This window comes from Marmota marmota, unplaced genomic scaffold (genome assembly GCF_001458135.2).
Source record: "Marmota marmota marmota unplaced genomic scaffold, marMar, whole genome shotgun sequence".
NCBI classification, from domain to species: domain Eukaryota; kingdom Metazoa; phylum Chordata; class Mammalia; order Rodentia; family Sciuridae; genus Marmota; species Marmota marmota.
The window spans coordinates 34,945,618-34,971,045 of NW_025999977.1; the positions used below are offsets into that span (position 1 = coordinate 34,945,618).

General features: G+C 39.8%; 1 protein-coding gene across 6 annotated transcripts in view; it reads right to left on the reverse strand.

Moving 5' to 3' along the window:
* Positions 1-310: 310 nt before the first annotated feature.
* Ltbp1 (latent transforming growth factor beta binding protein 1) overlaps positions 311-25,428 on the reverse strand; it is a 389,795-nt gene continuing 364,677 nt past the window's right edge. For all 6 annotated transcript variants that reach the window (XM_015479779.2, XM_048804568.1, XM_048804569.1 and 3 more), the window contains 3 exons: positions 6,566-6,688; positions 2,495-2,644; positions 311-1,324 (listed from right to left, as the gene is read on the reverse strand). In XM_015479779.2, the coding sequence (XP_015335265.2) occupies positions 1,143-1,324; positions 2,495-2,644; positions 6,566-6,688 (455 nt within the window). In that variant the 3' untranslated portion in view covers positions 311-1,142. The remainder of the gene's footprint in view (positions 1,325-2,494; positions 2,645-6,565; positions 6,689-25,428) is intronic.

Consider the following 25,428-nt stretch of genomic DNA (forward strand, 5'->3'; position numbering starts at 1 on the left):
TTTTTTTTAGTTATCGGCGGGCACAACATCTTTGTTTGTATGTGGTGCTGAGGATCCGAACCCGGGCCGCACGCATGCCAGGCGAGCGCGCTACCGCTTGAGCCACATCCCCAGCCCGAGGGTTAGAACTTTAACAAATGAATTTTAGATGGGGGGAAACAATGCAGCCCTTAACAACATCTAACTAATGATTAACTTGTGATTAACTTGAAAAAAAAAATCTACATTAATAGAAGATCATTGTTTTTGTTAGATTGGGGGTAGCTTGATGGGATACAAGGTGTTAAGATGCACTCACTGACAATCACTCTCAGGTAGAATTTTTTCTACAAAAATGGTGATTTATTTTGCTTTAACATACAATGTTAAGTATATTGGAGATCATCAAGTTTTGAAAATTTGCTGGACTTACTTTACATATCACAATACTATTGTAAGCTCCTAAATTCTTCCATCTCAATGTATCCAATTGAAACCTGCTAGCAGCTTGGCTAAGAATGGACAGGAAGATCAGACAACACACTGAAAATATCAAGTTTTGTTTTTTTTCTCCAAATGTGTATAAAAGTTTTGAAACAAGATCACTGCCTGCTCCACAGGACAGACAATTTTAATTTTAAAAATGCTCCAGACCAGGAATAGCAGAACCCCGTGTCACAATACTTATAATACAGCTTAACAATATTTTATCAAACTTTTGCAGTTGAGATTTAAAAAAAAAAACAAAGAAAAAGAAAAACAGTAGCCAAGGAACTGCATAACCAAAAAATGAAAATTATATAAAACATTTCCACCACTATTTAAATGCCAAATTTAAGCAATAGAAAAAAAAAAAAACAACAAAACAACATAATAATACAAACTTCTGTTTAAAATAACAGCACTGTTCTGCCTCTTTTCCATTGAATTTTACATATGAACAGACTATATATACTGGTTTTTCAGAGAAATGTCCTTTTGGTCTGTTAACACCAGTCAGGCTCATACCAAATCCTCTCATTGTCTTTGGAGGATGCACAACTCTCTGCTGTTTCCGTATTTCCGACATTCTGGGTTAGGTGCAATATCTCAAGTATAATACATTTCTCCCTTTTCCTTTACACAGTGCAGAGTATATGGGCTTAGGTTACGTAGATTCTCTTTTACTCCAGGTCACTGTCTTTTTCTAAATTCAAGGCTGTATTCAACGGAGTGCAGTAGTTGGGCTTGTCAGAAGGGACGTAGCCTGGCAGACACAAACATTTGTAGGAACCTTCTGTGTTAATGCACTTGGCATTCTTGCAGAGAGACATCCTGTTGTTCAACTCGTCGCATTCATTTACATCTGCAATAAGCCAAACCATGCAGGTCAACAATCTTTAAGATCACTCCTTAGAGAAACCCAACCTACACTCAATGAGAAGCATTCAGGTACCTACCTCCCCACCAACCATAGTCTGTATGGACTTTTCTATTATGGTCTGTTTCAATCGTGATCTTAAGGTAGATATCAGGGAGGTTCTAGAATGTCTTTCCCTGATATTTAATATAACATGAACATTTTTTTTATCTTGACACTTTATAGCCAAACCTCAAGAAAGTTGGAGGAACCATATTACTTCAAAATTCCTTCCCAAATTTTAGGACTGATCGATTTATGAAAAGGAACCAAGTGAGCAAGCAGAGAACTCTCAGGGAAGCCTCTCTAGAGCCTTCTATTCTGACACTCTCTGATATCTTTCCACACGAGTTCTGTTTCGATGCCAAGTGCCCAAAACACCTGTAAGAACCTAGGCTACATGTTTTCCAGACCCACCACAAATTAAAAATCACAAAAATCTTTGGTGGGCAAAGTGAACACTTCTGGAAGGAGAAGAAAAATAGCAGAAGTGTCAAGTCACAGGTCTTTTATCCAACGCAAACAGGGCCTAAAAGACATCAGAGTTACACAGAAGATGCCAAATGCATATTTCCTATTCACCTCAAAAGTGGGAGGTGGGGGTGAAAGATGGTTTCAGTAGAAGTTTTATCCAAAATGATATGGAAGCAATATATTTTTGAGATATCTACTCTCCTTTCTGTCTGTATCAAGTATTCAGTAGTCATTTCCTGTTGCATAGTCAAAAGCTAAATTTAAGAGTCAAAGTAATTACCTGGGATATTCTTGCCTTTCCTCCATATTTACCACTCTGAATTTATTTATTTTTTTCATGTGCAGAGCTTGGGATTGAACCCAGGGCTTACATCTACTGGGCTAGAACCCTGAGCTATGCCTCTGACCCCACTCACTGTAGGTTCTTAAATGAGGTATCAACCTTTATTTTAATTGTACAAAATACAGAACATAAAAGTGACCATGTTAACCATTTTTAACTGTACTGTGCAGTGGCATTAAGTACAGTTAATGATACTGTATTTAATGCAATCTCCAGGACTTTTCTCATCTTCCCAAACTGATACTACAAATATATCTTCAATGTACTCAACTGACTGGGGTCTGGCCACTCATTCTTACCAACACAGGTCATCTTGGCCATATCCAAGTGGTACCCATCAAAGCAATCACACGTGTAACCTTCCTGGACCCTCACACAGCGGCCGTTCTCACATCCATTGAGGATGCCACATTCCTCAGCCTGTAACTCCTCGAAGCTATTTAAAAAACCTAGAAAGAAACAACAGGAGCCAGATTAGAAATTTTCAGCCCTCCTATATACTGTTTAACTGTATTATTATTAAGGTTAAGGTTCATTGTACATTCAAGATACCTTCAAGCTAGTATTAGAATTTAAGTCAATACTAAATAAAGCCCTGCCAAATATTAAGCATATAAAGCATATAAGCATATAAATATTTAAAATATTGTATACGTTGTACAGAATTGTCCCACATCTTGAATTTTGAAGTTTTATATTAAAAATCACATAAAATGAGAAAGCAAGTATGGTTTTTGGCTTCGCTCTTAATTATGAAAAATGTTCATTTCCAAATTCCTAAGTTGTCAGAATGGCAAATGTCAGAAAATCTTTCAGGAACCAATGGGATTCACAATCAGAGCTCAGCAGGCATTTGCTAAAAAGCTCCATGAGAGTGTGAGGACATGCTTCTTCAATGGGGGTTTGCAAGACCATAGAAAAGCCAGGCTGGCCTTTCTCAGTGTCTGTTTGCTCTGGCTTTGGAAAGGGCCTTACACAAGGGATCAAAGGCTGAAGGCAGTAAAAAGGATTCCAAACATCCTGATAAATGGGAAAGGACATCAGACTTGTGTTTAGAAAACCAAAAGGCTTTTAAAAAGGAAACAAAGAAACTCTTGTTTGGCTCTTTTTATTGTTTAGAAACTAGCTCTGAATCAGTTTGAAGACATTTAGAGTTGGAGTAATATAAAAACAATTTAACTAGGCATTGAGAGTGTTTAGCCCACTTTCTAGAAAGGAAAGTTGTAAATATAAATCTACAATGACCCAAGAACACCACTACGCATCTCGGCTCCACACCACAAATTTCCTTCAGAAAAAATAGTGCAGAAAGTTCTCGCTGTATTTCTATCTGGCCTTTGAAGTGATTCTTCAGTGGAACCACAGGGGGCAGCAAAATATTGCTCTGGAGGAAAGGCTATAAGGTCTAAGTTGGTGCCTTTAAAAGTTAAGTAACACGTACATGCATGATGGGCTCTTTTCAAAAATTTAAAGGGAAAAGAAATATTACAGGCTATCCAGAATATGACAGCAGATACCCAAAGCCAGTTTGAGAAATGCTTACTTAAGAAAATGAAGTCTTTCTACAAAATACTTCAAAATTCAATGTATAACCAAAAAAATCATTTATACTTTATAGCTAGTAAAATTATTTTTTATTGCAGAAATTAAGACATGAAACACCCATACACAACAAGGAGATAATACTTGTTTAGGCTTCTAAACAGGTAAGCAGGCTCGATGCCTGTTTTTGTAAACACTGCCATTGGCTAACAGGACTGTCTGTAGCTGCTTTAGTGGTATCAGGGAAGAGTTGAATAAGTACAACAGAGACCATAGGGACTGTGAATTCTAAAAACGTCACTATGTGGCCCTTCATTATGAAAATATGTTCATCTCTGCTCTAATAAATTGCAGTTTTAGGAAACTGCTGCAGCTGAAGGTAACAGAGATGGTGACCATAAAGGTGATGAGGAACCTCCCACAGCCTCCTCTGTTACCATCTGTTCAATCTGCTCCTCTCCGCAGCAGGGCCCCAAAACCCTTGCTGCTAATCAGAAAACTCGCTGGGGAGGGGGAGAGATTTCTTTGCAACTTGTAAGACCTTTAAAGGCCATTATGGAGTCCAAACCGTAACTATATATCAACTTCCTATATGGCTTGATGTGACACCAAAATGTTTACTTATCATTTTAAGTGAATTATAAAAAGAAAAGAAAAAGAGCTTTAGTCCAATGTCAGCATTAGAAAGAAGGTCCATAAACTAGAACAAAATTAAAAATCCTGGAATCAGATCTATAATATGAAGGAGGCTACACACATAAAAGCCATGGGTTGCACCAGAGTTGCAAACAGACTGTTTTCTGGATTTATGGAGCAAACTAGGATTTCATTCAATCTTGATATTCCTTTTTTTTATGTAAATGTTTACTGACCTTGAACTCATGCAGTGATGTGTATAAACTACAGGTGCTCAGTTTTCTGGCTGTGAGCACCTTCAGCACCATTTCACGAGGTAGAACAAGGTCAAATGTTGCTAACCCATGGCATTAGAAGGCAGGATGGGGGTTACCCTCGGGTAGCCTGGGAAAGGGTACCAGTTCTTGATCTGGCTGCTATTCAACCTAGCTGGATTAGTGGAATACTGTTTCCATGTATGTTCTAAGGCATTCCCAATCCTGCTGGGTGATCAGTACACAGCATCCTTTGAAAGAGTGTAGGCTGTGCCGTCTCAAAATAAGCCAAGTTGGTATATTGATTATTTCAAGCTGAAATCACTTGAGGAACTGTCACTTCAGAATGGGCCTATTTTTCCCCACATGCAGCAGGCCATAAGGATTCTTTCGGGAGGAATGACCTTCACATACCCAATGTTGGAAAACAGCCTGATCACCAGAGGTTGGTGATGGGAGCTGCAGAGAACCTGGATAAACAAATTTTGAAATGTCTCTTGTCTTCCACTAGCCTCTATGTTCCCCTCCCAGACATTCCTTAGTAACATCCCTAGAACTTACTATCCTAGTTCAGATAGCCTTTCATCTCATCACTTCCTTCACTAATTTACTGTTCTTTGTCTTAAAAAAAAAAAAAAAAACTCTAAAAGCATCATGCTTTGGTCAATTCTTCTTACTGCTCTCTTGGAGAGATCCCCAGGTACATGTAAGTTTAACAAAACGATTATGCTTCTCTCCTGTTCATCAGCACTTGTATTAACTGGATTCTTAGATCTAGCCAAAGAGACCACGTAGGAACTAGGGGGAGCAGGTGGGGCCTTCCCTCCCCTATGCCTTAAAGAACCAAAGGTCAGGAGGAAGAGGGAAAAGACCAGGAGAAGGGGAAAAGAAAAAGCTCTTTTGACTTGGAATGGAAAGAGTCTCCAAATGCAACCACAGCACCCCTGGAGCTCCTTAAGGGCCCAGTCCTAGAGGACTGGCTTTCTGTACCAGCGATTGGGCCCAGAAGAAAAGGCTTCATGTACTTTGTGATTCAGCAGCATCCCTAAAGTCCTACCTCCAAAGTCCACAGGGACTCCCTGTCTGAGACTGTGGCAAAGCTACACCTGGGATGCGTGCCCCTTTGGGATGAGGATGGGCTCCTGAACTAGCACTCCCTATCTCCCCATTACTGTTCTTGTAGTGAGCCAATTTATTATCTGCCAATATTTCATTGTGAACTGCTCATTTTTCAGACTAGAAGTCCTTATTCTCTACTTGAAAGCTCTGAAGTTCCCCATACAAACATCAAGCCTGTGGGTGAGGCTCATCAGCCAGGGCCTCGGCCCACACTCCAGGACGTTTCCTTCCCTAGGGGAGCGGGGGGAATGCTGTTGGCACATACACACTCCCACCTCCCCCAGAAGAGCTCTGCTCACGAATCCAGAAAAAAAGCTGGCACACATCATTTCTTACTTAATAAATCCCCTCACAAGTGTATTCTCAAAATTCATTTCTGACCAAGACAGCTGTTTTTCTTTGTTTGACCTCCCACTCTAAAACACTTGTAAAGATCAACTTGGTTCAGTTAACATTTGTCATTTCCTTGTATAAAACAAAGGCTACAATACAACCAGGCTGTCAAGGAAACCCTGGAACTAGGCCACCTCCTACCATGAAAAGAAATGATTTTGCTGTAACAATTGTAACAATAAGATCATGTTTGTTACCAAAAGGAAAGTGAACACAGCAGTGCCCCGGACCAGCAAGACCAATCATGAACTCCATGGTTCTCAGGATCAAGCGTGGGGACAGGTCACTCAGAGGCCTCAGTAGAACCAGCCTTCTGAGCCTGGTAAATCTCCATTCCAAGCAAGTTCCCAAGGATCACATTTTGAGAACCACTGAGTAATCTTTAATCACAATTCAATTTCAAAGTAACCAAAGAGTTTTGCTTACGGTCCTGGATGAAGTAGGGATCGGCTTCTGGAGCATACTGTTCACTAAAGTCGACCAAGGCGTCCCGTCCATACGGCTGCCGGCGACCCGTCACAGGGATGTTACACAGCTGGGCGTAGTCATCTAGGAAGGAAAGGACAGGCAGTAGCGTGAGACCTAGTGGGTGCTGGATCACACCCGGACGTACCCCTCACAGCTCAGCAGCAGGGTCTCCACCGTCTCCACCTCTCACACTCTGCTGTCCCTGGGACCCTGAAGACATTTCTACAGGAACTTTATAAGAATACTGTGGAGCATAATTAATAGTTGCTGAACAATTGGTAGAACACATCCCAGAATGGTAAGGAACTGAGGTGAGCCATCGGGGAGAGTGCTTTGGGCCTGTTGAAAGAATGACTTGTTTTGTTTTTTTTTTTAATTATCAAAACAAAAAACACCTTTAAGGGATAAGAGGTCATTCTTAAGGGCAGTTACTTTTTCACACACTAGAAATAGGAAAGATGTACCACTCAACCCAATCCAAGTCAGGATGCTCCAGTTCCCTGGCTTGAATGGAGTAGCCACTGTCATAACTCTATTGTGGCACTGTATAATTCTGCAGAGCTTACGAATAGCATTACAGCTGTGATCACATTAATGAGGGTAAGTGTGATGGTGGTGACGATAACAGCAGCTAACAGCTGTGTAGTGCTTGCTGTACGTCAGGTATTATTCTAAGCATTTAACACACAAGTCCTCTAAAATACCACCCTCAGAAGAGGTTCTATCTTCCCGCATTTCACCAATGTGTAAATAAAGGCACGGAGTGGTGAACTCACAGTTGCTATGTGGCAGTACCAGATCAGAAGTCAGAAACGAAGCTCCAGAGTGCTCACTCGGAACATTCGTCTCTCCTTCAACCATCTCCGCTCCTCTGGAACTCTGTCCTTACCTTCTCTGCACCCCAGCTAGATTCACCTGCAGCTACCACTTCCTGAGGCCACAGTCCCACTCCACACTGGGCCAGCTGTTAGACCCCTAAACTTCCCTTCAGGACCCAGCACACAGCACCTTGCTTGGAGTTCCTGAGCCTTAAATGCATGTCATGATCTCAGATTCTCCCCTGCAGTTGAGAGTTGTTTAGAAAGGTGAGCTTCCTGTGCTGAATGTATAATTTAAAGGAAATACTCTGTCCAAGGATACCTCTAGCAGTTGGTCAAAGTTCTGGGGCTCCCCAAGGTCAACAGCTCTACTAGGACTGTGAGAGGCAGGACGAGCAGCAGACCCCAGGACAGGCATCTTGGGGCACAGAAGGCAACAGTCACACTTGCCTGGAGATTTCCTCTCTTTTGGAATGTTCCAGACTAAAAACAACACTAAAGCAACAGTGTGAATTCTGAAGAAGCCTTTAATCCCTTTGCTTAAGTTACCTGAGGCGTGAGGGTGAGGAGTCAGAGGTGTGTCACTTGTATCCACACATGCACACACACAATTCCATTCTCTCTGAGACCCACACAAAGGAAGCATGAAGTTCATAAAAGATTTTGAACCCCTGGATAGTGGTTGCCCCTGCTTACAGTTTTCCTTATGTAGAAAAATCACAGGAATGACATCCAGACCCCAGACATCCCAGCACTTTTGCATGAAACCATTCAGTGAGAAATATTAATTTCATTAAGGAAATGGCTGAACCCGTAAGATCATCTTTGGCTTAAAAAAAAATTACAACTTCAAACAGAGAGTATAAATGGTTGCCAGTTCTGCTTGAAGTTTGAAATTCTTTGGGGGGCTTTCCCTGGAGAGGGAGATGGCTCAAATGTTTACAAGTTTCAAGAGCTGAGGTCATCTTCTCTCATGGCTTTATATACATTTGTTGCACATGTGAAAGGGAGACTTGTTCAACATATCGAAGCCACAGTAGGATCAAGAGTGGATTTTAAAATGAATTCATTCATGTACTTAGTTTGTAAAACTAAATCCAGAGATGGCTAAGAATCCTCCCCTCAGATATCTGTCAGTCATCAGGGAAGCCTCGCTGAGACTTGAGGTCACAGAAAGGGCCTGGCCAGGGCTGCCCAGTCCTCAGTCCTGTGCCTCCTCCACCAAATAAACAAAACCACCTTGATGTTCCGAGCTCTCTCCATCTAGCAATGCCAAAGTAAAGGAACTCAATATAAAAGGGAAGAGGAAAAGAAGGCTCTTATTCCTGTGCAATGTTCAGAAACAGCTTCCTGCCAAAGTTGTTCCCAACTCTAACTATGACCAGGAGTTACATGAAGGGAAAAGATATTTGGGATTGATTTTAAAGGGCTTACCCAAAGGCATTGTGAAAGGAAAGTAAGTTGAGTCTGGAAACTACCAAGTGGTTCCTAAAGAAGGCATCTGATTTGACTCAGGCTGGGTGAGGGAGCAGCAGAGAGAAACAGTGGGGTGGTACCTCTGGGACTCACTGTATCTTCTTTCTCCTCCTTCCGCACTCCCCACCATGCATTTTTATTCTTACAACTGAAGAAATGGTTGACCTTCATGGCTTCACTTTCTCCAGTCCATGAAGTGGCCAGACTTCAAGACAATTTTGGTCAGTTACCCATACATCATTTCTGCATTACATACACTCTCTCTTGTATTTGAAGATGCTCTGCATCCCATCATCACTAGGATATGTATTTTGAATTATTTTTCTGGGAGCATGGATGGGTCCATCCTAATCTATCCATGCTGCCTCTTCTGTGGCGCACATCTGCTCTGATTCCTGGCCAGGGTCAAGGGTGAAGTGAGCGTGGGAATATGGAAAGAATGTGGGCTTTGGAGGCAGGAACTGGGGGCTCCAGTCCTGATTGTACTGCTTAGTTTCTGGCTTAGTAATGTTGGGCAGGCCTCAGTTTCCATAGCTATCACACAGGGATAATAATTCTTACTTGTCCACCTCTGTGTTACTGACATGAAAAATGAGATAATGTTATTGAACTCTTCATAAATTCTGAAGCACCAAGAAAACAGACGTTATCATTTTTTCTTGTAGGTGAAATCACTAAGTCCCTACTAAACATCTGGAAACAAATGGAGATTTTTCAGAGACAGTATTACAATAAGTGACTGATACACATTTTAATGTTAAGACCCAAAGTTGTCAATTTGCAAAGAAATGTACAGTAAATTAAGAGCAAGTTTCCATAGTCCAGGTATTTTTTAAAAAATTTTTTTTGTTAACTTTATTCCAAGATTATTTGGAGTTTTTACACAGATGAAGGCAAACTCTAGCTCAGTAAATAAAGAAAAAATAGTCCTTGCAAGCTTCATGTTCAACAACAAGGCACAAAATTGCTTATTGCCTTGGCCAATTTAACTATTCTGATAAAGAATGACCAGCAGCCCATTTTAACATTAGACCAATGGAACTCAAATTATTGAGAAAAGAGGATGTTCACTAATTCTTGGCACATGCTTGAACAGATTGGAAAGGTCTTGAGTGGAGAGCAGGTTTACAGGGGAGAGTGTTATTTATCTTCCAGTGGGGCAAAGGGGACAGCACAGAACATTCAGACAAGTTTTGGGCAAGGTGTCTTCTTCAGAATCTTGAAATAGACAACCTTCTAGCATTTGCTGGGCCTCTGTGTGCCTAGGGCTGGGTCACTGCTATGGGGATGGCAGTGAATTGTGGCTGGCTCAGGTATGGAGACCAAGAAGAGCAGATCCCTGACTTATTTCCACAACTTCCCATGAGAACTGTGAGAATCTCCTGGCTGCTGCATCCTCCAGCTCAGCATGTGGACATGCACACATATTTTCTGTCCTTAGAGTCTCTTTCCTTTTCCAAAACACCCCTTACTTATGCACGTTAGCAGCAATGAATCACCCAGTTGTCAGGGGCTCGGTGCAGAGGAGCAGTTGCTTAGCGGGGCCTGTCCTGGAAGGCACACTTGGTGAAACAGTGCTGTTTCTGAGAGCCCATACACTGTGTCCGTCTGGAACCTCACCAAACACCAACATGAAATGAACAGGAAAGGGAACTATTGACACCTCACAGTCCCTCCTCCACCATGGTATTTCCCTCCTCCCCAAGCACAAATGCTCAGCTCTCGATCAAAGCTATGAAGGGGACACGTGGGGTGGTATGGGACACCATCCCTGAGTGCTCTGAACAAGATCCAGGCCACTGATCACACTAATTTCCCTGGCATAGCAGATTTGTATGACAGATGGTACTGCTTTGATTTTTTTACTTTAAATTTAAAAAAAAAAAAAAAAGTTTTTTTTAAACTACCCCCTAGAGCCGGTAGGTCTGGGGCCTCTGCTGTCAGCAGCAATGGGAAGCACATTACTATATCCTGGCAGGATGTCTCCGTTGTTGGTGACACACACATCTGCAGGGCTGGTCTGGACAGTCACATGTCACAGTGCCACTCTGGCATGTGAGGAAAGTGGGAGGTGAAGTTTTAGTTCCATCTGAGGCAGATTAAATTCAGCTGCTCTCAGAAATGAAGCAGAGGCTACATCTCAGCCTCTACATAACCAGAACTAAAAATTCAGTGTCCTAGGGTTTGAACTGCATATGCAGGAGAAACAAGGACCAGTTCTTATTCATTGATAAAAACAGGTCATACTTGACTCAAATTTCTGCACAGGTGTTTTTCCCACAGGTTTAAACATGGATTATTAATTGAAAAGCTATAAAAATTTAAAAAGTTGACCAGTTACAGAATATTTCATCTGGTATGGTCAAGGAAGGTGACAGAGGCGCTTCTGCTGGTACTGAAATGACACTGTGGAATTGGACATCTGCCTGGGTGTCACTCCTTCTACTCCTTTTCAGAGAATTAACTCTTACCCTTGATCCCCACAGAATAGGAAGGGACCCTGTTTTCCCCAAATTAAAATGTGTGGAGTTACAACAGAGGATTGGATACTCTAAAAAGAGAAAAGACCTGTGGTCAAAAGACTTGGGTGCTAGCCAGGCATGGTGGTGCACACCTGTTATCCCAGCGGCTCTGGAGGCTGAGGCAGGAGGATCATGATATCAAAGCCAGCCTCAGAAAAATCAAGGCACTAAGTAGATCAGTGAGACCCTGTCTCTAAATGAAAATACGAAATAGATCTGGGGATGTGGCTCAGTGGTCCGATGCCACTGAGTTCAATCCCTGGTAACCCCTCCTGCACCCCCCCCACCAAAAAAAAAAAAAGACTTGGGTGCTAGTCTCAAATTCTCTACTTCCTATTTCCTTGTTCTGAAGGTGTTTCTTCACGCGTTAGTCCCTCCATCTACTGGACAGGATCATGGTACTCTGCTTCAGCTGTATGAAAGGTGATCACTCACTGTTCAGTCAGGGACTTACGGAGTGGGCTCCTTCATTCATTCATACAACCAGAGGCTGAGAAGAGTATGAACAGATTCAGGTTTCGGGGAGGGGACAGATACAACAATGGCAAACTAAGGCATGGGGCAACACCTGTTAGAACCACAGAAGTAACTTGGAAGAGCTGGGGGAACTTCACCTAAGAGGTGAGTGCCAGATGAAGAAGCAGATAAAATGTTTGAGAGAGAGAGAGAGAGAGAGAGAGAGAGAGTGTGAGAGTGTGTGTGTGTGTGTGTGGGGGGGGGTGCATGGGGGTGTGTCTCCCAGGCATATGTAACAGATAAGAAAGCATCAGGAAAACTGAAGTACCAGGCAATACTGGCTCCTGCAGGTCCCTGCTTAAGAACAACTGAACAAAGGAAAGCTAGCTAGCACGCACTGTTATGCTCCTCTGTGCCAGGCACTATGCCCTTCTGTATTCAGTTTCATTTAAATCTCAGAACAACCCAAGAAATAACTGTAATTAGCTCCTTTTGTTTCCCATAAGAAAACCAAGGTTTATAACATTCCTTACCCAAGGTCAGGTAAAGAATTTGAACCTCAAGTGGTCTCTCTGCCAAACCATGTTCTTCCTATTCCACAACTGTCCTTCTGACACCCTAGGAAAATTATTAAATGCGCTCCCCAGACCCCAAGCATCAGGTAAGTACTTCATTCGGCAATAAGCATTTGTGAGTAAAATTCCAGGGAGAGTCATAACCATGATGCTGATGAGCTCAGCTCCACCAGGGTCAGCTCTATCATTAGCAGGATTTATGTTTATTGAATTTGCTCAATTTATTAGGTGAAAGAGATCAAATTGCTTAATGTTCAATTAAATTGTACTTGTCGAGGACAGGGAAGTAATGAAGTCTAAAGTTTTTGGCAGGGTTTATATTCTGTGGGACTCCTGAAACGCTAATGCTCTAAGGAAACTCGTGGCCATACACCAGCCAAGTTCTGCCCATCCCAGCCTTCGCCTGATGTTACCCTTTGAGTCCAGTCACTTCCTGCGTTGTCCAAAAGATGGCTATTTAGTGAGCCAGGCTGACACAGAGATTTGTTGGGCTCAAATCCCCAAATGGAGGCTCCTTTTGTGTTCTAAAACCTGGATTTAAAAACTTCCAACCTACTTCCTCTTTCATCAACTGTCAGGACAGGTAAACCAGTTCCGCCCCTTTCCTGGTCTTAGATTGTCACTTCAAAGTGATATTCAAAGAAGTCAACGAGAAGTTATTATCCATCAGGAGTGTATTTCATTTTTTCTTCATTAACTAAGAATTACTTAAAAACAGAAAATGGGCATGTGCTTAAAATAAAACCTTAGGTTGCTTTAGGTTATGTGAGTTTTTCTACCAGTTTAAAAAAAAATCTAGAAAAACAAAAAATACAGGGGAAGATGTGTTTTTTATATATTAATCCTGATAGTCACCTAACCTGCCTTTAAACAATAAGGTGAAAAAACAAGACTAGAAAATCCCCCAGGTCCCTTCTAAACTTTCACATCCTATGATTCCAAACAGAAAACACTCTCACCATTAGGATGGGAAAACCATGGGAAGATAATTTGTCCTTGAAACTTGCAGCTGCAATATGAGATAATCAACACTAGATGGCACTGTTACCCCCAAGTGCTGCCCATCTGGAGGTTTTCAGAGTAATTGATTGACATGGAATTGAACAAACCAAAGGAAGCAGGCACAGGCTGCTCCAAGGAAACTGAGAATTAGAGACATTTAAAGGTATTCTGAAGGTCAAGTCATTAACTAAAAATAATAAATTATTAAAACATGAGGATAAAGACAATTATGTTTTAAAGTATATTTTAACATTGCTTATTTTTCAAAGTTTTACAGCAGAGCAATCAAATTAATATCAAATATAGCTCTCAAGGTTTTGAAAAGATGAAGATATTTCTCTGCATCTATAACCATTATTGGAAAAGCAAGTTTGGGGTAATTACTGTAACATTAAAATAACCCTAAACAGAGTCCATATGATTATTCATGAACATGGTTTTCATTCACTTATAAGAAATAAGACATTGCTGCTAAGTAGAAAACTGGAACTATTTTAAGATCTTTGATTTCTTTTATGATTTTTTTTAATACATTGCTATTCACCTTAACCTGAGATGACTCTCCTCTTCCCCCCTGGATCTGTTTACAGTCCTAGTAGCTTCTACTTCTGGCAGTGATTTCTTTGGCTCTCCTTGGTAGGGGCTCAGAGGTTACCATGAATGTTATCTTCTGGGGTTGAGCAGTGTGCAACCAGCACAAATGTACATGAGAGCTCTGCCTGTCGCTGAGACTTGAAGTTCAGAAGGAAGCACAAAGGAAGGCTTCATTGTGTCAGGAATCCTCCCAATGAGCTACTCTTTTTGTAATTTGCTTCTTTCTTAAGGAATTGGCTACTGATGCTAAGCAAAACCATGACCTTCCTAGCCTCTACTCCCCGCAAATTTGTGCAAATTCAAGGACCTGGTTGCTTTCTAAGCACTTTGTACATGCTTTTCTCTCAATCAACCAGGGCACAATCTATCCGAAGAGAGAGTAGATAAACTTTTCCTCACCCCTACTCTGCCAGGCTTGCCTGCTCTGGCCCTGAGGTCAGCATTTAAAAGCCAGTAGCCAGCAGCTTTGTTCTATCCACAGTTGTCTTATAAAAGGCTAAAAAGAGGTCAAAATCAATACACATTATTTGAGTTAAAAAAAACTCAATCAGGGAACAGACTTTAATAAACAAGCATGCGCAGAGGTATCCTCTCTTACTCCACTCTTCACCGTTCATCTTAGGGTATACTTCAACTATCCCTCCTATCCAAGAGGAAAATCCCCCAGGAAATTGTATTTAACATATGTGAAAATAAAATTCACTACAGAACAAATCATTTAGTATAAGATGATACTGAAAGGGCATTTCTAAAACATCAAATGCCTATTCATACTCCCTGATTTCAAAGGAGAAAGAGTAGAAGCTGTTGTTACTTTTGAGATAAATCAGACTGCTTACTAATTAAAAGTGGGTTTTTTGATCACATTACTTTACATGCATGCCTTTATCTCTCCATTTTGGCTCAAAATTGGATTCTAATAGGCCATCAGTGAGACTGATGAGACTGTAATCATATTGAAATTTATTTTCGAGTCCGGATATTTTATATGGTAGTGTGGCCAAATACTTTCCCAGCACCTCCATGTATCATGGCTCTTGGAAAATAAATAGGAATCAAAGAGACACTCCTAAATCCAAGCTGTACAAATATTAAAATTTCAGAAGTGCTCAAGTTGCCAAGTATAATCTGTTCATCAAACTCCCCTCTCATTGGACTGCTCTGGTGACTGTTGTTGAGGACATTGGGACAATTGGCTCCAACCACTTTTCAACATGGAGTTCATGCGTATGTTAGCTGCCGTCTACCAATCCCCATTGGTCCTCTTTCACTGGTGTTCCACGTGCTCACTGACTCACCCATATCCAGGGAACTGGCTTTTGGGAACTGCAACTTACTCCATGACACTGGTGCAGAATTTTGTCCTCAATAATTTAACAAGAAGTGAAGGAGTATGTTTTCCCTTTACCAGGGTTTGTTTTTTCCACTCTCCTGACTCTGAGGCAAACTATGTTTATTTTTCTCCTAATATACCTTTAATCAATGACTGCCATATGATCACAATCAGAATGTGACTTCTTTCCTTATCCATTGCACCTACCAAAACTCAGGTTTTAAAAAAAAATACATCCATGTCTTAGCTTTATTTCTTGTATTTTTCAAGTTCACTCCGTCCCATCTTTGTACTTGCCTCCTTTGCTATTTGTTCCCATTTGCCTCACCCCTTCGACAAGTCCAGTATCTTTTCCCCAGTGTAGGAACAGAGGCTCTGAAGGGCCACGTAATCCCTGTCTGGCTGGGATCCATCAGCATGGTAGGGAGGCCCAGTGGGATGAGCCCCTCCTTTTAGGAGAGTAGATCTGATTCTCAAGGGAATTGGATAAAAGGCTTTATTTTTCCTGACCTTTTATTACCTTGAGAATTGTGTTAGTCAGCTTTTTGTTGATTTGACCAAAATATGGGACATGAACAACTTAAAGGAAGAAGGATTCATTTTGGCTCACGGTTCCAGAGGTTTCAGTCCATGATCAGCTCCACTATTTTGGGCCTGAGGAAAGGCCCATCATGGCAGAAGGACATGGAAGAGGAACGTTACCCAGCTTAAGGCACCCAGGAAGAGGAGGGTCGGGGGTTGTTTGCGTGTGGGGAGGGGCAGGATAAATCCTCCTAGGCAAGCGCCCCCCCCCCACCTACTTCCTCTCCCTAGGTTCCACTGCCTACAGTTTGTAGGCACCTTTCAATAATGCCATCAGATATGAGTCCCTCAATGAGTTAATCCCCTGATGAGGTCAGAGCCCTCCTGATCCAATTACTTCCCCAAAGCCCCACCTCTGAACATGACTGCTCCAGATCTAAACCATAACCAAAATTACTGCAGCGGAAGATGCTGATTGTAAAATATATATCAATCATACATGGAAACAACTTGGGGGTCCCCTGTTACCATGGGAACGTTAAGAACACATTCTATGTCTCACATATGGCTGGGTAGACTCACACTGTGAGTCTGGAGGTCTCATGTCCTGATTTTAATTCTCCATTGACTGACTCAATCAGTTTTGAATTTCTCCACCGGGTAACCTCAGCTGGCCAAACGTGGTAATTTTGCTACAAAAATAGTGGAGCAAATTAATCTGAGAATACTGACACTTTTCTGTTAAAAATTTAACAGCAAGTTTTTTGGTTTCATTTCTTCCTTATTATTATGGGTAGCTATTGTTTCTAAGAGAATCCTATAAAAGAATCAGACTGGCTTTGTGACTTCACTTTGAAATATAATTGATTTTAGAGTTAGGATATGCGTTGAATAAGAATTAAGGGAATTTGATTTAAATTTATTAGGTGATTCAATTTGTTGTAATTAAGTTTGATTTACCAGATTTATAAGAGCTGCTTAAATATTTAAGAAGAAAATGCTTACTAAGATTGTGGGCTGCCCTTTTCAGCCAAATAAAGTACTTAAGATCAAATGCATAAAATGTGTAAGTGAAGACCAAAGTCTTCGTGAAATTGTCAGAAGTTATGTCTAAAAGAACAAGATTAATCTCTTCTCTGAGACATAAATAATGAAAGCATAAAAATCTATTTCATAGAAGTGGATGATAAAAATGGGTATATTAATTTCTTAAAATCTGGGTTTTAACATTTATAAATTGGATGTGTCAAATGTTCTTTCAAAATCCAACAGTAAATGGTTGCATAAGCCTCACTCAGACATCACCGTCAACTGGTAATTTAGGAGCCTGCAGGACACACGTGGAGCTCTCCTACAAGTCTGCAGTGTGATTCCAATCTGCGCTAGTCCTGAATCCCTTGCATTGTGCATCGTTTTTGTTTCTTGTTTCCTTTCAAAAAGACTTCTAGCGCTGCGTAACCAGGTAGCCCTGTGAAATAAGCATCTGTACAACGTATTTCCTGGAACAGGCTTTGATCATAATCACTAACACCTATGAAGTATTATTTACTGTGTGCCTCCCACCTGCATCATCACAATTAACCCTCAAGCGACCCCCCGCGGCAGGTGTGGATAATGCCACTTTACAAAGGAGAACTAACAATCATCACATTACAGCAAAGAGCTGTATGTGCATAATTCATGACTGAATTTGATTTTGCAACAATCCCTTTATAGAAGGAAAAGTATTTGCACTTTTCCATTGGGAGGGGCAAAAGGAAGCTTTCTAAATCAATAATATTTTTAAATGAGGAACAATATAAATTGCTCACTGGCCATTCCATATGGCATCTAAGAGGTGGACCATTTGCCTGTTGAGAATACACCCAGTGGGCACGGTGTGTTTACATTATGTCCGCAGACACGTTAGCCACTCCATTCAGGAGGACTTCTATATCCTTCTAGTTTAATTTTCCATTACAATTGATTTAATAGCTACACTTTTTTTTTTGAATCATAATGCTTAGGATCTCTGATCAAAATAATAAATACTTTCATACTAAGACAGCATGAATTTTCATAACCTTACAAAGAGGTCTCAATTTTGGATAAAGGAGACTGAAGTAGCTTGTCCAGTGCAATGTGCAGACCCGTGACAAAAACACAACATCCCTGGACCGCCTGACCCAGAGGCGGTGACCATTTGCTGTGTCTCACATGTAGGATGTTCCAAAGTTATTAACATTCTTTGGAAACATATTTCTTGGAAAAGCCTTAAGTCATGACAGCTGAGAGGCCTTTTGCAACTATTGCCCAGTTATAATATTTTTTCAAGTTCAGTCTGAGAGTCAAATCCCTGTATTCCTTCACACCTCTAAGGGTATTATGAAACTTCTTACATTTAGATCTTTGGGAACATTAAGAGCCGTGTATGGCTATGAAGGAAATCACTACCCCAATTGTTTTAATGCAGATTCCAAATTGTTTTCATTTTTTCAAAACTCTATGGACATACTGGGCTAGATTAGCTATTAGAATGTATTCCAAAATTTTGTGATAGCAAACGGTGAATTTATTAAATAAGGGTGTCATTTGTACATTTTAATGACATAGTATGTAGGAATAAAAATATCCTAATTCTAAATTTCCTTTTCCATTCCATTAGATACAAACTGTACAGGTGTTCAAACTTCTTTGCCTAATATATAGGAGGTGTTCAATAAATAATAAGATGAAGGAATATATAAATAACTTAAAACCAAAAACAGGTAAATTATAAATAATTGAGAGTTCAATTCAGATAATTTATCTCTTCTTGTAAAATGTAAGATGTGCATAACTTACATGCAGTAATAATTTTTCTTAGGAAAACAAGAAGTAGGAATAATTCTTACAAATACCTTTCATTCCCTTATAGAATAGTCCACCTAAACAGAAGGAAATTAGGAATTCTGACATAGCTTTCTTTAATAGATCCCCACTAAGTCTACATCTACAGCACGGCTTTGTGCTTTTTTTCTTCTATTTCACAGGCACTAAATAAAAATCCATTTTTTCAAAAATTATTCCTTCAACATTAACATGGGGATACAGCAATGAACAAACTACACATAATCCGTGCCCTCGGGGTTCAAATCCTAGTTAGAATTTTCTCTTAATTTACATCTTGAGGAAAACAAGGTGCTGAGAGCCCTTTATTCCGGATAGCACATTAGGGTTACCACACAGGAAGTGGAAGCTATGTCCTTCAACATCTTCCCCAGAGCTCGTGACCTTTTTCCTATACCATTCTAGTGCTTGTAGCTTTAGCATTTAAGAAACTGTTCTGAATGCATAAACGTTCACATTGCAAAAAAGAACTCAAATAGTAAAAAGGGAATCAGCTGATAAAGTCACCTAGCTAAATATGTTCTTCCTTTCCATTTTTTATGCAAGGGATGGTTTACTAAGTCTATGTTTTATGCCTTTCTAAATGTGAATTAGAAATCATTCTACATTAGGTTCTATAGATGTCTCATTTTAAAAATGATTGCATAGTTTTTACACTGCACAGATGCCCAATAACTTATGTACCAATTCCAAGTGACAGAATTGATTCCAATTTTTCCTTATTAAGCTGTAAGTATATTTTCTTTCTACCATTCAAGTACATCTATAGGATGAATTCCCAGAACTAGAATTTTTTAATTAGATGTGTCTATACATATCTTCATACTGTTCTCCTTGAAACACAGAGGACCCAGACCTCTCTCTATATTTTGATCATCATTAGTGTTTCTTTAAAATTTGTAAGAGTTTTCAATTTCTTTTGTGCCATTTCTGTCTCCTTTGGGACATTTTTTTAAAAAAAAAAACCAATATCACCTTTCTATACCTGAACTCTTTCACCAAGAGCACTTCAAAAGGACTGATTATGAAGTACAGAAGCAGCATGCTTGCCTAGCATGTGCAAGGAATTGGGTTCAATCCCCAGGAACACACACACCAAGTGCTTCAAAGGTGGACACCTGTACTGTAGAATATCATACTACCAATAGGTGGCACTCTCAACACAGTAGAGAGGCCCTATCAAGAAAGCTCATGTACCTAATTTTCTTTCATTTGTTGATCAAAAGATTTTTATTTCTGTGAGATACCTTATATATCTTGTAATTCACAGGTATGTTCCAGAAATTCTAAGTTTATACTTTTAAGAGTGCCAATAAAAAACATTAAAAACTCATTTAAAAATGATAAGCATCACCATCATCTTGATTTATCAAGAATTACTGACTTGCTTTAATTCATTAGTTGACTGAACATATATTCTCTATTATGCCCACCAACATGTTCAGGGATACAGACTTGATGACACATCAACTCTGGTTTTGCTATGCTCACTGTTATAACTAAAATGGTGGTTTTTCACACAACATGAAAAAAATTTTAAATCTCTATTTCTTCACGTTAATTTTTAAAAAATTTTTCAATGTGTCTTTATAATATGTAGAAAGCACATCCATTCCCCATCCCTCCCCTCAGATGAACCCACAGACACACACAGGGAAATATCTGTACTCTCCCCACCCAGCAACAATATGGCAGCAACACCAAGAAGGACTGATTAGGACACTGTGTGACATATTTAACTGCATGTCCATCGTAAAATTATTCCCCTGGACGCAAGCTAGTAGCCAATAGGAAAATAAATTGCTAAAAAAAAATGTTCAGGTAGATGAAATTTTTACTCTGAAACAGAGTTTGTATGAAGACAGTTCTCATGACAAGATATCAACCCAGTTTTGAGGATGACTTATCATCATAATGAACTATTAAGGAACTTTTAGGGTGTAGTGCACTTTGTTACTTTTATATCCTAAAGTACACTATTTATTTAAGATGTATCTCCAGGCCTTGGGGCAAAAGGGACTCAGATAACACTGAAGTGGCAAGAACACAGATTCTAGATCCAGGATGCCTGGATTTGACTGTCATTTCATGATATTTGACTATGGCAGTTACCCTAATCTTTCTGTGACTCAGATCCTCTTCCAGAAATAGGACATAACTATATACTTAAGGTGGCTTGAAGAATTAAATATCTTAATAGGTGGAAAGTATTTTAAACAGTGCCTGGCACAGTACTATATGTATGTTATTTTATAGCTGAGACCCCAAAAACCCAAGCCACAGGAAATTCATACTCCAATAAATTCCATATCCACCAAGATCTCAAAGTTCCAATAATTGTATGATTTCCTTCTAGCATGGTACTAAAAATTCAAGGACAGATCAATTACCACCCTCTCTCATTTATGATATGAGTAATTGACTTGTTTTTCTTGAGTTTGTTTTCCTAATAGCTTTTTTTTAAAGAGACTCGTATGACAGTATGATAAAGAGATCAAATCTGAGGATCCTTCCAATGCAATTCAGTTACCAAAATAATTTTAAGAGTGGGAAGGATCAGAGGAGAGGAGAGGAAGTAGAAGCAGGGACAGGAATAGAACAAGAGAAGTTTCCAGAGTTCTAGAAGTGGGAGGGGAGGCTCCATCCATGACCACTGTGCAAAACTGACCACCACCACAAATAACCTGGAACTTTCTCCAATTATAGCCTGCTGTTTGACCTTGGTGACTTTAGCTAAGGACTGAAATGAGATCTCAAGCGATTCTAGAAATGTACTGAATTATACAATCAGGCAATTGTCCTCATGTACAGTTACCCCGACACAATCCATCACCCTCCACTCATTTCCCCTGCATGTAGCACCAACCCACGAGATGCCATCTAACTTCAGGGAACGCCACTGAGGGAGCTAGCCGCTCCTGCCTCCTCCACCTACCACTATTCTTGGGTATGGCTGCGGCTTTAGCAAGAATTAATGCCCGTGACCTATTGGACCCGAAGTGTGAAAGCCAGCTCCAGAGCCAAAGCTTTACTTTACACCGCACTTTAATGCTCAAACCTGACGACAAGCGGTACGATTTATTCTTCAAATTCCACCAGCACTGTTTCCATCAGTAACTAATTGTTCCCCAAAGCAGTGCTGCTTCCTAAGAAACTGCAAAGTTCAGTGTCTGGCAGGGTGGGATTAGTCCAGTGTTAAGGTTAACAAACACATAACCTGGTCCATCACAATATCAAGACATCTAGAAACAGCACGCTTAAAAGACACAAAGACAGGAATTATGAGCATACGAGTTAAGTTTCAAAATCCACACATTCTTTGCTTCCTCTCAACAAGTAATAACTACCAGCATTAAAGTAGGCTTTAACAAAAAGTCAGGTGCTGTTCAATGTCTTTGGAGCCTTGTTAGTGTAGTCTAAGGACTACCAGCAGCAGTTTGATGCTTGGAACTTTTAGATAGAAATGCAGAATCCTGCACCCGCGACCTCTACAATGAACTGCAATCTGATTTTTGATACAATCCCCAGAAAACTGACCTACTCATTAATGTTATGAATCAGTGGTTTAGAAGAGAGACTTATTTTGAAAAAAATTATTTATGCATTTGTCAATCCTCAGTTCATATACAGGTGCTATGACGTAATCATGTATTTTATAAGATCCTTAGATTTCAGTTACATTTGAAAATGCATTGGATCAGAGACACCTAGCAGTAGTAGTAATAACTGTTTATATTTTCTGAAGTCTTATCATATATTGAGCACTATTTCATGTTTATTTTACCACTTTACTATCATAGTATTTAATTATCAAAACAACCCTGTGAGGTAGGTGATGTTATTTTCACATGAGGAAACTGAGGCACAGAGAGACGAGATAGCAAGGTCAAGCACATAAGAAGTTGCCAAGCCAGGATTCGGGGCCAGGCAATCTAGTTCCAGAGCCCATGCCCTGATTCCTCTCAGCTATAGTGCTGCAGAGAAATGTGCCCAACAGAAGGCGTTTAGTGTACTTGTGACTGGAAGATCAGGTTTAACCAACGGAATGCCAACTCTTCATCAGATCTTCAGAAAACCTGTTCCACTTGGGCATGGACTTCTCTCAGATACACTCTTCCTGACTTTAGTTCTAGCACCATAATTCTGGTCTTATAAAATAAATGTGCTTTCTGGGCTGCCTAACAAATTCCTTTACTCCAACTGACACATGTAGAACAATGGTTTCCAATGTGTTCCCTGGAACCTAAAGTATGATACAGTATACATTTCTTCACATTCATTCATTCGAATTTGCAATTAAAAATGTGTTTCTTAAAACCTCCATTGAAAATAATTGATGCACCATTCTAAAATCCATCTTAGAAGAGATTTCATATTTAAAATAGAATTCATGTTTAGAATATTGATAATTATTCTGAAATTCATTTCTTGATTCCCTAGCTATATTATGATACTACTAGGAAACTGTACTATCTTTAGATTTTAATTACATTTAAAAATGCATTTGATCAGAGACACCTAGTTGAATATTTGTTGTTTTTTTTAAACTCAGTCAATTAAATTTGATTATCAAAGGAACTGCCTAATCAAAGACACAGGCACTAAAATTTTAATATTTAAATATTTATATCATAGGACTAGGTTAGAGACAGAATAAAATGTAAATATATGCAAACCTTTTCATAAAGGAGTTCCCATAACCAAAAGCATACTGTCACCCAAATGTCAGGGCTATAAACAGAATATGTACAAAAAACTTATAAATAAATTTTTAAAAGACATAGAATTCAGCAAAAAAGGACAAAGAATATGATGAATAATTCACTGAGAAAGACAAATCAACTATAAACATGAAAAAATATGTTCAAATTTCCTAGACTACCTTTGCACCCATCTGATAGAAACCATTTTAAAGGGGTTAGGGGCATAGCACAGTGATAGCTGGGTTCAGTCCTCAGCGTGAACAACAAAATTTAAAGACACTGATAGAAGCAAATGAAGAAGGAGGCATTTCTGAATACTGCCAATATAAGTGTGAACTTTTACAATATTTTCAGGAAATAAATTGAAAGCATACATACTTCTTGACCCAGTATCTTTATAAGAATTTTCTTCCTAAGGCACTCCTGCAGGTGCCTATGTGAAGGCTCGTTGCAGCATTATTTATAGCAGCAAATTAGGACTGGGGTGGGGAAAGGTTGGGGAGGAATTACACAAATGGCTAGCACAAGATGTGGTAAATAAACCACAGGGCATCTATACAACAGATTCTGCACAGCCTCTCGAGTTACCATCTTTCACCCATTTTAAGATACCCCAGATTGTAAATGTCCTCCCATCACCAGATGTTAACATGTAACAGGATGGCCTGTGGCCATTTTCAGGTGCCATTGGTTATCAGATGACTCCAATTTCAGAGATGCTGAAATTGGGATCATCTGATAGTGCAAAACAAAAAAACAAAGTGTAATGTAGATTGGTGACATTGATTTCAGTTTTCAATATTCTGTTATATATATATATCTCATAATAATAACAATGTGTAGGAAAATCTAAGGGGATAAAAACCCAGCTTTCAAGGATGAGCATCTTAAAGGTAGGAAGTTCACTTGTGAAGGGATAGGTGGAAGGGAACATAATATCTTTGATTATTTATTCTTTAGAAGAAGCATGTATTAGGGCTGGGGTTGTGGCTCAGCGGCAGACTACTGGCCTAGCATGTGCGAGGCCCTGGAGCCTCAGCACCACATAAACATAAATAAATAAAATGAAGGTATTGTATCTAACCACAACAACTAAAAAAATGAATATTAAAAAAAGAAATTATAAAAAAAGAAGCATGTATCATTTTTAAAATGAAAAAATATTGCATAAAGATCAAAGGAAAAAAAGTTGAGGTGTTAGAACATTGTGAGAAAATGACCCAAACTTTAAGTGCTCACTCTACTAATTTCACTTTCATCTCCTAGGGCATCCGCCTCTCGGGCACAAGACAACAGAAGCACTAGTAACCACACCCTGTTCTGCCCAAGTCCTCCCAGCCTTTACAAACAACCCAGCAAGGGAGAAATAGGTGGCCCAGCTTTGCAAATGAGCTACGCAGGGTGAGGCAATTTCCCCCTGAGCATGCAGCAGCTGTGGCAGATTTCAGATTCAGCCCATCTGGCCCCAGAGCCAATAGCTGGCTGCCATCTATGCCTTTATTTATTAATTTTTTTGTCCTCTGGTATTCATTTTCTTTTTGTGGCATTTCAAATTATTTTCTTTTTTCATGCTACATTAGTTTTAAGTTATTTCTAAGCCGGAAAGTTAATTAATAAATAGCTTGAAAGAAAAATTCTAATTGAATTAACTGAAAGTTAATGCGTTTTTCTCTCTTCAAGAAATTCTTCTTCTTTTAACTATCCTGAGAATGTACTCATTACAAAACCCTTCATTTTACACCCACACATTGTTTTTCTAGCTTTAACACATCAATTTCACAAAATGATACTCCAAACACGTTCAAGTGCCTTTCTTTTAAATGAGAAGTGGTAAAGAGGGAAATGAACCATTGGTGGACAACCCAACAGACACTGAACAGCCCAGCCAGGAAACCTGGCACAAGCCCCTCTAGCCGCCCTCCAACACTTAGGAGGTGGGACAAAGCTGGGGC